General features: G+C 36.3%; 1 protein-coding gene across 1 annotated transcript; it reads right to left on the bottom strand.

Moving 5' to 3' along the window:
- Nucleotides 1-494: 494 nt before the first annotated feature.
- On the bottom strand, nucleotides 495-10106 carry LOC113228629 (facilitated trehalose transporter Tret1-like). Its single transcript, XM_026461984.1, has 7 exons — nucleotides 10029-10106; nucleotides 8988-9122; nucleotides 6482-6565; nucleotides 5419-5694; nucleotides 4852-4972; nucleotides 1570-1704; nucleotides 495-1069 (listed from the first exon to the last, which is right to left on the bottom strand). The coding sequence occupies exons 1-7, from the start codon at nucleotides 10104-10106 to the stop codon at nucleotides 495-497; spliced, it is 1404 nt and encodes a 467-aa protein (XP_026317769.1).
- Between the last annotated feature and the right edge of the window lie 4160 nt (nucleotides 10107-14266).

Below are 14266 nucleotides of genomic sequence, written 5' to 3'. Positions count from 1 at the left end.
CCTTGGAATAGGTAGACTATATTTACCTACACTTCAAGTAATACGTATAAAAGTGGATAAAATCCCCTTCGGTAATCCCGGAATGATTAGTAAGAGACTAAAAATCAAAACAATATAGGCGTATATTACAAAACTTGCAATTACAAAAGTTTTTGTCAAAATACACCACCGTAGTAAATTAATTATTAGTTACACATAAAAAATGTTGACCAAATACAATACAGTAACTGCGGGATTTCAGAGGAAAGGTGTTATCCACTCTGTGCGTATTACTTCCTTTAAGTTTAGAGTTTATGAAATGTACTATACCAGCTCCGATCTATAAAATTTATACTAATTTTTAAAGATATAAGTTTCATATTAAGTATAAGTAACACTGTTAACATATTATAAATAAATTAAATTATATTTACAAGTATATTTCTAGATGTCGTACCTTTTTATAAAAAGAACCTTTCAGATTTACAGAATGCTTCTTCGTAGATAACTCGCAACTATAATAAGGACGGATCCTTTTTAATCAACTCATTAACTCCTTCATATTTATTACCTTCTGGAATATTCAACTGTACAGACGCACCATCAATTTCATACAAATCGCCTTGCAGTGTTATCTGTATCTGCCTTAAACTTTTTCCTCTCGTTTCAGGTACAACAAAGAGTGAAAATATGGACCCAGAAATTCCAAACAAACCCAATATCCAAAATACACCACATAATCCTGTCAAATCTAAAAATATTTGATAACTTCTAGTTACTATGAAGTTCAATAATCCTCCAAATATACATAGCGACGCTAAAGCTACAGCTTTAATATTTAACGCAAATATTTCAGCTTGTATTATACCTATAACGGAATTGAACCCCAATGTAGACACGACGTTAGAAGAAACAATACATACAAACGGGATGAAACCGTAAGAAGTAATTTCGTCACTGTCTACTTTAACTACCTCTAAAAGGAAGAAGTAAATGCCCATTACGATCATGCAAATACCAGAAGTCAAGAAAGAATAAATGAGTAAAGGACGCCGATCGATCCTATCCACCAGGAACGATGACATTATACCTGAAACAATATTAGTCAAATAAGGGTAACCAATCAGAGAAGTAGTTTGGTAGACTAAAATTTGACTTTATCTTTTATAATTGTAGAAATAAAAAGAACATTTCGGTTGCCGGTCATGCGTAGCAGAACACGTGACCGGCATTTACATAAACCTTAGTATTCAAACCGGCATATATACATATGTGTATATTAATGCGTTGTCCGACGTGGAACGTTATATCTTGAGTCGTCTGTGCTTGTGGTTGCGCTGGCCTCCCTATACTTCAATCCATAACACTGTAGAGCTGCTTTCCGGTACAAAATCCATAAGGGAGTGGTACCTACTCTAGCAGGTTCTGAATAGGGAAAACTATACTAAATAGTTAGCAACGTTTGGTTTCTATTATTATACTATGAACGCTAAGCATCTCCCCTGCCCAGTATCACAATTATAACAAAGTATTATATTATGGAAAGGCCTTTTTAATTTTTTGGGCATCATTAAACAGGCTTTTACTTACCAGCAACAAATCTAACAACTCCGAAAATAATGAACAACGTAGGTAATGCCATCTCAAAACGACTTTCCTTAATTATCAATCCCAAGTACTGATGAATCAAGAATTGACCGGCCATTATCTGAGTTAGTTTTAAGCCTGAAAATTAAAGCATCAGTTTAATACGTAATTGGGAGAATGTTTGCCCCGCGGGCAAGTTCGTGTCCCAGCGGGGACCGTACTTTACTGGGTCTTTTTAACCGACTTCAAAAAAGGAGGAGGTTCTAATTCGACTGTATTTTCTTTTTCTTTTTATGTATTTGTGATTCGATTTCCGTGATTCTTTTTTTGTTGGAAAGGGGGTACTTCTATAGTGGTCCCATTTTATTTTGAAGAAAATCATCCACCTTTAAGGGTGGCTGTTCACGCATGAAGATTTATTTTTATAAATCGCGCCTAACTTTAATTTAGGAGCAATTATTTTAATGGTTGATTTTGCTATTTCTCTAATTCAAGGCGTTTTTCTTTCAATATACTTTGAATAGTGAGAACCGATTATTATTATCTCCAGTGTCAAGTCCTGTATAGTGGCGAACTAGGGAATATTTCAATAAGACTTAGCAAATAGACGTAATTCCACGTACTTTTGAGGTCGGATTTTTTAGTACTCTGTACTGAGATTATTAAATTATGTACAATGTGGTTTACTTATTCTAGCGGTGAATGATAACATAGTGATCTGCGTACTGGAGTAAGTCTATAACACTTTTTGAATACGTGTGCCACTCCCAACCAATGTTAGTCCGTTGCAAGAGTTGACCGGATTGTTAAGCTCTAAAACCATTGGCATTAAGACGAAATTGGACACTCCGGACAGATACGCCTCAGGCATTGGAACTGAGGAAACGTTGCTGTACGTTATTATTATGACAAAGGGGAAGTAACTTGAAGTGCAGCAGCGTGGATAACAGAATCGAAGTCCGTTATTGGGAATTGTGGGGATTGCGTTCTGTGATGAGATAGTGGCACCTGAATTACTGCAGAAACTGGTCAAAATTAAATAGAAATAGTTGCAGAAATGGGTATTATGTCATTGAGAATCGAAAAACGTCCAATTGATTGAACGGAGTCGGTGTACATTCCCTTTCACAATAAATGCTCTCCAAATGCAACTGCGAACGGGGCCTTTGATTTCTCATGCAAGTAAAGCCTTTTGCAGGTAATCAACCATTACAATTTTGCCGTCCGAACAATTCTAGGCTTTAGCTTAATTAGTCCATGCCTAAATTGTCAGTGAGCTCGTAGCACATGCGTCGTTCAGTATACAAACACTGAAATATACAAGGCTGACAAGAAAATGTAAAAAAATTCCTATCATTAACTACATAATGTAGTTAATAATTGTAACAGCCAAGCATCGAGTACATCCGGCTTATTCCCAGTTGTCACCACTGGCTTTGTTCCCACTGGTGACAAATGGGAAAAAAATCCCATATCTTACCAGGTGTTACCCATATGTTACCACCTGACTTATTTCTGCCACCAAGCAGTACTGTGAGCATTACAGTGTTCCGGTTTTGAACGGTAAAGGTGCCGGTGAAATTACAAGCACAAATAAAGACAATCCTTAATAAACACATCCAAATGTACTAATAAATTATATTATTGATTATTAAAAGCACACGTCTAGCTCTTTAGCGGTGTCAAGCCATGAATATAGGCCATAAAATTAAGGCGGCTTCCCACGCCCGTGACCCGTTTCGCAACTCGTGTCGCCCGTTTCACGCAAACGCACGTGTTAGGCAGGCCGCCCGAGCGCGCCAGTGGCCTTATTCAGAGTGGCGGCGGGCACGGGCGCAGATGCGGGTGCGTCTAAATCAAACGTACGTAGACACTCGTTGCGTTCACAATCGCCGCGCGCGCCGGCGGGCGCCTGTCTCGAGGCGGGCGCAGGCGCGAGAGCTCGCTTCGCGCGGTTAGATCTATTGCCTCGGTCCGCCTGTATTTTTCACAGTGCTTGTTGCAGTCACGAGACGAAGTTTGAAACCGTATAAAATCCAAAATTCCTTTTTTTTAGAAGATAATGAAAGCTTAGTTAATTAGGCAAATAACGTTAAATAAAGCCTTTCAAGGTTATAGAAAGTCGTTGGATCTACTTTATTGGAGAGTTAAGCATTTACACAATACCGTAGTTTAAAATGGCGCAACTTGGTTCCAAAAGCTTTTTATCTGCTGCAGTAATCTATGATACTCGTAGACTGCTGATGATTTTGTACCTACTTACACAAGTACATAGTGTGTATAATATTTTAAAACGTTTCTCTCCTTGAACTAATCATTCGTATCCCGATTTTAGAGACATATAATATTTACCTTCTTCTGTCAATTTCATAAAAAGGGAACCATTTATTATCATATATAAAATAAATTTCTTTCTTCCCAACAATTGAATTGTTTACTGAAATTCCCATTTGTTGAACTAATCATTCGTATCCCAATTTTAGAGACATATAATATTTACCTTCTTCTGTCAATTTCATAAAAAGGGAACCATTTATTATCATATATAAAATAAATTTCTTTCTTCCCAACAATAGAATTGTTTACTGAAATTCCCATTTGTATATCTGTGGTACGTCAAATTATACGTCTTCACTGTCGTTTATCACTGATATGTCAAACGAAACGATTTCTCGTCCTCGTATCAGACGCTATTTCTACAGCTATTGTAATGTAGTATGCGTCATGGTTATCGACAATTTCAAATATAAAAATACTACTCAACTGTTTCAGAACACCCTTCTAGCATTGTATAATAAGTAGTGCAAGTCCCGCCTGTTCGCCGCATCTATGCCTACACTTTGGTCGAAGCGTAGGGTTGTCACATTAGTATGTTAGTTGTACCTATAATTTGTTGGTTGTATATATAATGCGAGAAAATTAAGGTGTTCATCACTGTATTCTCGTGCTATATTGAAATAACCCTTGTTAAATGCAGTAGCATCGCGGATTGATATCTCGATTACTGGCGTATGATTATGAGATGGAAATAAAAACATTGAACGATTCTAAACTTGAATTGTTCAAACCACCATAAGCACAACAATAAACACGTCTACTATTTGATATCATTTTTAAACACCGAGCAAACGCTTCAATTCTTTTAATGAATATGAGTGCACCACAAGATTGTGCGGATGTGATGTGTATGCGTTTTTTCTAACTACCCACACTTGAAATTCATTAGTTATTTGTGCACTAGTGTTCTCACAAGACCGATCCACAACACTCGCGACATATATTTACCTGCTATAATTATTATTGCTTTCCGATATCTTTTGCTAGAGAACAGTTCTTTGGCTGTACTTGAATGACGCATCTCGTTTTTTACGTCTATCTGCATTTGAAGTAACTGATCTACCACTATCTGTAGTAAAAGAAAACAACATAATAAACAAGTAATAATTAGTTGGAAATTTCTGGAGAAGGACAAAATTTAGATGAAACTAAAACCGCCTAAATAACTTTTCTAGAATTGGCACTATCTTTTACCATCATGAATGATGAGCCAAATTAAAGTACTTTCAGAGATTAAACAACACCTGTCACATTGGTAAGAGGTAAAAAACTTCAAGTGTCAAATAGTGATTGTTACTACAAAGCGTTTCAAAAAGAATGAGACTCTTAATTAGTCATTTAAAATCAACTAAAGGTAAATAAAATATGTTAAATAAAAAACAGATGATAGGAATGCCTTTTACAATTGCGTGATGTTTAGCATTCTATATAATTGTTTGTACAAACATCTAAATTCCAAAATATGGGCTTAACCTAAAGTAAGGTCCTTTACCTCCATCTACAGACATAACTTACCTTTTCGTTCTTACTTCTTATACGTTTCAATACATTTTTAGCGGCATCCACTTTTCCTTGCATCAGACAATAATATGGAGATTCAGGTATCCACAAGTTGACAGTAAAATAGCTGATTGGTAACACCAACAATATATAATTTAATGTTGTATATGAAACGGAAGGGCCTATACACATCATTAAAAGAATGCCGAAGTTGTACATAAACTTTGTTATAAGCGCTGTAGAACCGCGTATGTCTTTGTCCGCTATTTCTGCTAGATACAGACCTATGATCTGAAAAAAAATAACGTGAGTATCTAAATTCAAATAGCAGTTCTAAATTACTAGAAACTTACAAATTATATCAACAGTTTTTTATGTAAAATTCAGATTATAAGCGATTTTGACGATAAAGGTAGTTATAATTTGTTTTCGTTTTGGGGACTACTAAAATACGAGTTCTGTTGTGGCACTAATGAACACAAACCACTCCAAACAGTACAGACGTGTATTCTGTAGTTAGAGCAATATGCGTTTTTGGTTATACTATTCGGCAGTGGAAATTTTCACCTCGTGAACCGCCAGAGCTTAAAGTAAATAAATCCATCGCAAAGTACGGCGGAATTGACAGCGTGGTTTGATACAACTAAAACTACCCACAATGACGACAACCTCCGTGGTCGAGTGGCTTGCACAACGGTTTTTAAGGTGTCGCCAACTCTGAGGTCCCGGGTTTGATCCCCGGCCGTGTCAATAATAGAAACTAACTTTTCGTCTCTGGTCTGGGAGTTTGTGTTACCGTCGTTGTTTCCGATTTCTATAACACAAGTGGTTTACTTACTTAACTTTGAGATCAGAGCAACGTATGTGTTGTTGTCTAATGCTGACCCCTTTGCGCAAAATCGGTAAAGTAAAAATAAACTAGTAATAGGGTTTCCCTAGTGCGGGGCTATGTTGAGTGTGTGCGTTATTATTATTTATTTATTAAACTAGAAAAAGGGTATAACCACACGAATTATCCGATCTACAACAGGCAACATGTAACGTCATATATTTGTAGTTATCAATGTCGGGTACTTACACTGCCGTTCATGCCTGTAGCAAAGCCCCAAAGGAATCTTGTTAAGTACAATAACCACGCCTTTGTCGCAAACGCCGCTATGCCCTACAACAAAATAAACAATAGCAACCGTAGTTGTAACTGTGGGAACCAACATTCAATGTCAATCACGTTTGGTGTCATAAGACAGATTCATAGATAAATATTAATAAAAACAAAAAATTCAATGCAATGACATTTCATATTGCGAGTGGAGTTTAAATTATATAATGCTATAGAATATGAATTAAAAAGGTACCACACATCTCAAAAACATAAAATATCTTGAAATGTTTAAAACAGAGAAAAGTCGAACAAAACTTCTTATTTAATTGTTAAAGAAAAACACTTCAAAAAGAAATCATGTGAACGCTATGAACAAACATGTCAAAGAGACGCTACTAGAAGAACAATCGAATTTAACTTGAACTGTATGGTACTTCACTTAAATAAGTTTTTCAATTTGAAATGGTTAGTCGCCAGTCTCGAATTGGGGCGATGCCAACCATGTCATAACTGACCGAACGACCTGAACTCTAACATGAACTTTGGCAGATACTTTGAATCCATTGCCAAAAAGCGCTATCAGGATGCTTGGCGTCCTTTCCGAGGTGAGGAGGTGACTTTATACCGGGACATTACTACATTTGTACCAAGCACAAGTCAGGTCGTGTATGGAGTATTGCTGCTACCCATTGTACACCTAAATACCAACTGGTTCCCTTGGATTCCATTAAGAAATGATTATGTAAAGATTTAGTAGAGGCGAAGCTGCAGAGTCCTGAATACTGTCGTAAATTTACCTGCTTATCTGTATTCTACATGATATTCATATATCACGGAGAATATTCGACGGAATTGTATAAAGCAATTCCGCCCTCGCCTTTCCATCATCGGGAGACTAGACGTTAACAGGGGTTCCACCCCTATGTTGTGTACATACCCAAGATTTCAAAAAAGAAGCTTTACGCTCCCATATTTATATGGCATCCGGTATAGTAGTGGAATTCTGCATTCTGCAGATTGTCCCCTGAACTCTAACTTGGGCCTTTTCAAGTCAAGAGTGAATAGGCATTATGTAGGTATTAAGGTATGCATGCTGCATCGTCGACCACATCGTCACTTTCCATCAGGTGAAATTGAGGTGAAATATGCACTTATTTTACCCATTTAAAAAAACACTATTGAAACCACCGGAAAGCATGTCTAGACTATAACCCATGCATGTCATAAAGTGCGACTAATGACTTATTGTTTGTGATGCCGTGGTTGTGCAAAGGACCTGCGGACTATTAATAAGAGTGGCTTACATGCTGAGAACGTTTATTGCATAACAAGAAACTGTAAGAAATAAAACTCTTGTCTCGTCATCCTAATGTCAGTTTTAGGGTTTAAGGTATTCGGTAAAGTATTATCATTCTTATACTTGTTATATTTATAATAATAATTGCTTATTTTTAATCAAAAATCCCATTTTACACATGTAAAATGAAGAATTTACAATGTGACATAATAGAACAATATGATAATAAACAAGAATAAAATATAGGAGACCTCATATGACCCACACAGATATAATAGTTTATGCGCGTCAAAACTTGGCTACTTATGAGCGACGTACGGGCGGAGGCCGAGCGTTACGAAACGCGGGAACACTAAAATCCGTTGCCCACCGTACCGAACTTGCAACTAGAAATCCGCGGGTAATAGGTCCCCGATTCTACGAACATCTACCCACAGACCTGAAAAGTGTTAGAAACGATGCAACGTTTTGTACCCGACTAAAAAACCTTTTATTGGATATTGAATTGTACAGTGTCGATGAGTTTCTTTTGAAACAATTTTAATTTTATTTTATTCGACAAGCAGTAGTTATACTACTTTATTTTATATTCATTATTATTATTATAATTTTATTACTGACGATCATAGTTATCCCTTGACATTGTATTTCCAATTGTAATATTGTGACATTGATAACATGAAATAAACGATTCTATTCTATTCTATTCTATTCTATTCACAGGTCTTCGTCTAATCTATTTCCTGTTTACGTCGCAGTGAATTCAACACCATTACTTAAAAATTGGATTAGACATATCTGCGGAAATAGCTCTCGGTATGCCATTATTAGAACGACTGAATCTGTTCTAAAAGACAGCAAACACAAGCCCTGACAATAGCAAAGAAGTCAGGTAATCCCTCCTTGGCGAACATGTTCGAAGCACTGCAGTAGCGTGATTTATGAGCAAAGTTCTTTGCGTTGCGAATATATTTATATTGATAGGAATGCGGCTATCTTGATTTCATTATTTTAATATATACACACTGTACGTCATCAACACACGTGAAAAGCAATGTTGATTGGCACGTCTCTTCCCTAAACGATATCAAGATTTCTTTATTATGACATGATAATATGTATACATAAGTTTTTCTTGAAATACGTAAGTATTATTATAGATCGACAATGATTTTCCTAATTTACCGTTCCAAAGGCGACAGGAACAACACTGCCCAACAAAGAAGCTCGTCTGCCGAAACTGTCTGCAAGGTACCGCGTAGCCAAACTGCCACACATGTATCCTGGAGGCGACATCGAAACCATCCACGATATCTCGTTCTAAAAAATGTTAGTTCTAAAGTTGAAAATATTCTTTCAAAAGGTTAAGTTCTATTCAAAATTAAATTTTAAAAATTAGCTTAGTGACTATTTTGTGTGAGATAAATATATAAAAATATAAATACTGCCTCCGTGGCCGACCGGTTACCATGCCGGACTGCCACGCAGAGGTCCTAGATTCGATTCCCAAGCCGGGAGAAATATGTGTATAGCCTGGATTTATCTCTCTCGTGAGTTTGGGTGTAATTTGTGGTTGTCTAAGTGTGGTCCATGACTCCCGCGACACAGGTTTTCCTTAGTGCGGGGCTATGAGTGTGTTGCGTTATTGCGTTATTATTATGAAATTCGTATAGTTAAACATATTCAAAGCGTTCAAATTGAGCCAGTGACTCATTAAGTGAAGGGTAAACAATTCAGGCAATATTTTTTTTATAATAAGTACCAAGTGGCGGAACGAACAAGTCGTGCGCCTGGTGGTAAGCGACACACCTGTTCATAGCGGCTGCAGTGACCAGCGGAGCTACAAGTCGAAAAGGCCTGAGGGGCTACTACGCCCATCACCCCGAGACAACTTGAAAAATCCCATCCAATTCTTCAAAACCGAAACGCAACAATGCTCACATTACTGCTTGGCGGCAGAAATAAGTAAGATTAGACTTACCTGGATGATAAATTATAATAAAATGCCAGAATTTCTAGTACGAGGAAATTGTAACAGAATAGCGGAATTAGCTCCGGGGGCATTAGTTCGAATACCCGTAATTGGTCTCCGCATATAACGCCAATAAACGGTATACCATCGAGATCTTTAAATGGTAACCAGGCGTACAAGAGCCACAACAATGTTTATTTGATAACAGTAGTCGAAATCCGTTACGACTTTCCATCTAGTGCTTTAAAACTTACTTTTGACAACTCAAAGGCTGTCTGGTTATCGTGGAACTTGGGCAGAACCTGTGCCGCCCATGACCCTAAACTGCCCATTGCCACTGACACTATGGACACTGAAATCATAATAAGTAAACATAATCTTTAGTACAAAAAACCAACAACGGAACTATACTTACATCGTAAGGAAATATTAATATAAAAAACGTATGGTGGGTGTAAAAATACAGTGGCAGAATCTACATTCTCTATTCTCTCTCTGCCCAATATTTGATATGTGCATGTGTAAGCAATGCCCTCTAGTGAGCATTCTTATGCCATTTCTGTCCAATGACAGTACTTCTCTACAGTGTTTGACACTGTAGGCACATATCAGGACTATATATATATATATATATATATATACATGTATAAATGTATACATATATATATTTATATATATGTATATATATATATATATATATATATATATATATATAATAGCCACACTCACACTTCTCGGGAGAGGTGTGTGCTCTTATTTAGCAGAGTGAGCTTTGCCAGGCTGTATGTTATCCCTATGAAGGTTTCGGGTCCAATAAAGGTTTCCCTAGCACCAGCCCTTGCCAATTCATCCGCTCACTCATTACCCTTGATGTCACAGTGGCCTGGAACCCAGCGCACTGTATTACATTCCCCGAGAGTATTCAGTACATTTACACAGTTCTCTAGAATCCTCTATGTTTGGGTGACTGAGGCTAGTGTATGTAGAGCAGCTTGACTATCTCAGTTTATGTAAATATACTTGTCAACGTAGCAGACACGCTATGTGCTGTAGACTGCTCAATGTGACAATTGTGGTTGTTTGGCTATCTTTAGCACTCCAAGCAACAGAGGCGTAAGTCACTATGCACCATGTGTGCATATGTGCCTCACAATTGCCTTATATAACCAGAGAGTCATATTTGGTTTTAGACCCCAATGCCGTCCCACTATACGGCTTGAGATACGTAAGGCCATTTTGGCCTTGTTGACCCTATTACACTTGACACAAGTGATCATATAGTACTTTGGCAGTGCCCTCGAACTGTGATCACCAGATCATCCGCACATCCCTGAGCGTCGATATTTAGTTCAGCCAACCTATACAGGAGCTGATCCACAGCAAGAGTCCACAGAAGAGGAGAAATTACCCCACCTTGCGGGCAACACCCTTACTGTGGAGGCCACAAGCCGGTCCCCATGTAACGAGATACTGGCCCTATGGCTTAAAAGCATGTTCTGTACCCATCTCGTGGTTGAAGTGTCTACACCTTTGCAGGTTAGGCCCTTCACCAGAGTACGGATGAGTGTATTGTCAAATGCACTATCAATGTCAAACTGAAAGGCATTGAAATGTTATTACTAAACTTTCTTCCAAACAAACATTATATTTTTTTCTTATTTACAAGTAAACGAGGCGTTTGATATTATCGAACGCACACATGGTGCGACAGCCGCTATGCAGTTACGGCTATTTTCCACTATGTAAGAAGATATACATATATATATATAACTATAATTATATATAATAAATAAATATATATACATTATATATATAAATATATACATATAATGTATACATATAATTGTAAATTGCTACTAGAAGACAAATGAGATTGAAAAATATAAAAAATTACATTTCTTCACTTACCAGAAAATGCTATTAAATACTGCACTTTCCTGTTGCCTGTCTCATAATGCTCCATGATCTGAAACAGTATAAATATTTTTGTTTATAAAATTTCGGACAACGAACTTTCAACTCGAAAAATCAATATCTATTACCTACATGCTGAATTCCTGGAACCATAATTAACAAAGAAATTATATGGGGCAAACTGATAAAGGTAATAAATACACACTGATAAAAAACGTAACATGCCGTTTTGTATTAAATATTCATTATGAAACTAGCAGTACTTTACTTTATACTTGGACCGTCTTATTCATGAGGCCAGGGTAAAACTGCTTTGCTTATTCGAGTCCATTACAAAGTCTATGTATTTTGCCATGCCTTTAGGGTTCTGGACTTTTTCGCCTAGTTCCTGTGCCATTTGTTATGTTTCACAAAAAAAAATAGAAAGAGCTTAAAGGCAAGGGAACGTGCTTGAATTCTATTGTTTTATGTTCATCTCTTTTTCACTTCATTAGCCTTATTTCGGTTTACACCATTACACATATTTTTAAAGAGTTGTTTTTACTACTTTCTTAATTATCCCGAATCGTGTGTTCATAAATTATATTTTTTAATTATACTTATTATATACTTATTATCCAACCTAATTTCTAAGAACTTTGTAGGTTTCGTAAGATACTAAGTAACAGGTAGTTCAAGTTGAGTAAGATAGATTAAAAATGTTAGTGGTGAAGTCACATGTCAATAGAAATAAATTTAATACAGAAAATTATTCCCAAATACAGAGAAGGCTAAGATCATAGATTGAGTATATATACTAAATCTATGGCTAAGATATATATTGTAAACTCCGTATATTGTGATCTTACTTGCAAATTTTTCAATATACATATAGATTTTTACCCTGAATGTTGGCCAAACATGAATTCTATATAAATCGTACGCTGGTATTGAAACGAACAGGAAAAGTTATTTAAAAATATAGTGTGTGCCCAAAAATTTTGGAGCCACAGAGAAAATGAGCACCATACATAACCAACAATTCAACATATAAAAAAATAATCTTCGCTCTAATAGGCTGATTGACATTTTCACAAAGTGCCAATGACGAAAAAAATCAGTAAAATCACCGTGAAGTTGCGGGACATGTTAAAATCACTGTTGTAGTGTGTGTATATTATGTGTCACGCACATTTTTAAAATGATAACTTCCCAATATTTATTATTTGCACGTTGAATTTTTCTAGGAAAGCCGTCACAGTGATATCACCAAGTAATATTGACATAAGCTGTATGTACACTGTCTACTATCCATATAAAAAGCATATAAGCAAAAGCAAATAAGTAGATAAGAATTAAAAGGGGTCGCATCGATTGTTGTCAGACGACAACAATCGATGTGCGGGGACGACTCCCCGCCATATTATGAGATTCGACCGTAACAAGAACCAGTTCATGTTCAAGGTTTCGCGTTCTTAAGTACTGATAAGACCTACTTTTCTTAGTGTTCGATCTTTGTATTAATAATTATAATAAACTAGTGAAATAATATCACAAAAATAGTTGAATGTCATGGTGGTCAAACATCGTGATATTCAATAGATTAAAAAAATATATTTCAATTATTAACTTCGTAAGGACCAGCAAAATGAAATGGGAGAAGCGCTAAACGCCCAATGTACATTAAAATGTGCAAATATAATTACATGCTTCAGGCCCACGCAAGTATGTCCTCAATTTTGTATGAAAATCGCAAATGGGATTTTATTAAGTATTTTTCTAGACACTCTATGGTCGTGTAGAATACATTGCGTTAAATTTGAATGCGATATTTTCCATTCATTTAAATGCACAATGCGCTGTGTATGAAAATAGGCAACATATATATATATGCCAGTATTCCTCTCATGCTTATAATTAAAATAAAGTCTTTAAAAAAATTAGATATACGTTCACAAATGACATGTTTACATCAACATAACTGTTATTAATAGTTTTGTATCAAAAATGTACCACTTTTGGATATAATTACACAACGCTTCGACTAAAAATTATTACAAAAACAATAAACTTTTCAAAGGAAAACAAAAACTTTTACAAAAACGCAACAAAAAAAATCTTTGAAAAAGGGAAGGGACGAAGTCTTCGTACTCCGAATTATTAAGACAATCTTCAATTTCAGTGTCCCTAAGTCGTAGGATTATAAAAAAATACATACATTATTTTCCACTCAGTAATGCTCAGTGTGCATTAAAATGTACATATTTTTATTTTGCTAAACTAAAAATAACTATGCTTGCATAAGTTCAGTTTGTTATTTTTAACTAAAAATCTGTACGAATCTACTAGGTCAATGGAATCTACTCAAGATTTCAGTGAATAAAGCTGATTAACTAACGTCGTTTCTGCGGGTGCGCCATTTTCCACATGTGCGCACTATTTTGACAACTAATCTATGATTAGTTGGCGGATGTCATGTGATAAAGGCTGATTCACGTTACGCCGTGCCGGGTTCGGACCGTCACAGTACCGTGTCGTTTCCACCGTGCGCCGGCCGGGCAGTCATTCACTGATTCACGTTACGCCGTGCCGTATTCGG

Source organism: Hyposmocoma kahamanoa, unplaced genomic scaffold (genome assembly GCF_003589595.1).
Source record: "Hyposmocoma kahamanoa isolate Upper Pololo Valley unplaced genomic scaffold, ASM358959v1 232, whole genome shotgun sequence".
Lineage (NCBI taxonomy): Eukaryota > Metazoa > Arthropoda > Insecta > Lepidoptera > Cosmopterigidae > Hyposmocoma > Hyposmocoma kahamanoa.
This window is presented reverse-complemented; position numbering and strand designations above follow the sequence as displayed.

Coding starts and splice junctions, on each gene's coding strand:
- LOC113228629 (XM_026461984.1), bottom strand. CDS start 10,106: ATGGGCAGTTTAGGGTCATGGGCGGCACAGGTTCTGCCCAAGTTCCAC. Junction 6,566..8,987: donor TTCCTGTCGCCTTTGGAACG/GTAAATTAGGAA, acceptor ATTTTGTTGTAG/GGCATAGCGGCGTTTGCGAC. Junction 1,705..4,851: donor AGCAATAATAATTATAGCAG/GTAAATATATGT, acceptor TTTAATTTTCAG/GCTTAAAACTAACTCAGATA.